Consider the following 924-nt stretch of genomic DNA (forward strand, 5'->3'; position numbering starts at 1 on the left):
GGGGAAAATTAATTAGGTGGCTCACAGGGGCAAAGCCTGCCCTGCTTCAGATGTCAAAGCTAGGAAAGCCTCATGGAGGTTTCCCATGTGTCCATCCATTTCCCACTCCAGCCCTCCCAGCCTTGTGGCGGGCTGCACCCCCCTCCCAAGGTCTGATCTGAAAGAGGAGCTGGGCCCCATTGGGAGGACGGGACAGGAGATGCTCTTGGCCATGGACATGGCTCTCACAGTACCTGTGTTCTCCTCGGACTGGTTGAAGCCACAGATCTGGCAGATGCTGCGAACCCACTTGTTCATGTCGTCCTCGGTCTCGGCCACCAGGTAGAAGGTCCTGTCGCTGGTCTTTATGTCGAAGATGTAGCTGTCTTGCAGTTCCTTCTTGTTGAAGGTCAGGCCCGCGTCCACTTGCTCGCAGAAATTGAGGTTGATCACACGCAAAGGTTTCTTGGAGTGGTCATTTTTGTAATACTCCAGGACGTCGGGGTCGCCACTCATCCGACCACTGCGCAGGACAAACCAGCGTTTCTTCCATGCCTGAAACGAAGGAAAGAGGGAGTATGAACCCCATCGCTCAAGTCATGAGGGCCAAGAAACCACTGCCAGGCACAGGGTGACACAGATGGACACGACACCTCTCCGCCCCAGGATGCTCTGGGATGCTACTCAGGATATCCCTGCAAGAGGTGCACAGACTCAGCTCAGTCCAATACTCAAATCCCACTGGTTATCTGGGAGAATTAAATACCAAAATATCATTCTAGCTTAAGATGACCCCAAGAAGTACTAGTCTTGAGGCTCAGAGCAACCTTGCTCCTACCCTACAGCCCAGCTGCACCCCCAGGACCCAAATACCCTTCACTCCTTGATGCGAGATAATCCGCGGGGTGGCATTACTGGCAATCGCGGTGCTGAAATGCCTTCCAG

General features: G+C 53.9%; 1 protein-coding gene across 1 annotated transcript; it reads right to left on the reverse strand.

The window, feature by feature from the left end:
• Positions 1 to 228: 228 nt before the first annotated feature.
• LOC104079350 (GRB2-associated-binding protein 2-like) lies at positions 229 to 534 on the reverse strand (the record flags this gene model as incomplete). Its single annotated transcript, XM_009581367.1, has 1 exon — positions 229 to 534. A coding segment is annotated over one exon (306 nt), but the record flags the coding sequence as incomplete, so codon positions are not given.
• Positions 535 to 924: the final 390 nt, after the last annotated feature.

Source organism: Fulmarus glacialis, unplaced genomic scaffold, assembly GCF_000690835.1.
Source record: "Fulmarus glacialis isolate BGI_N327 unplaced genomic scaffold, ASM69083v1 scaffold490, whole genome shotgun sequence".
Taxonomy (NCBI): Eukaryota; Metazoa; Chordata; class Aves; order Procellariiformes; family Procellariidae; genus Fulmarus; species Fulmarus glacialis.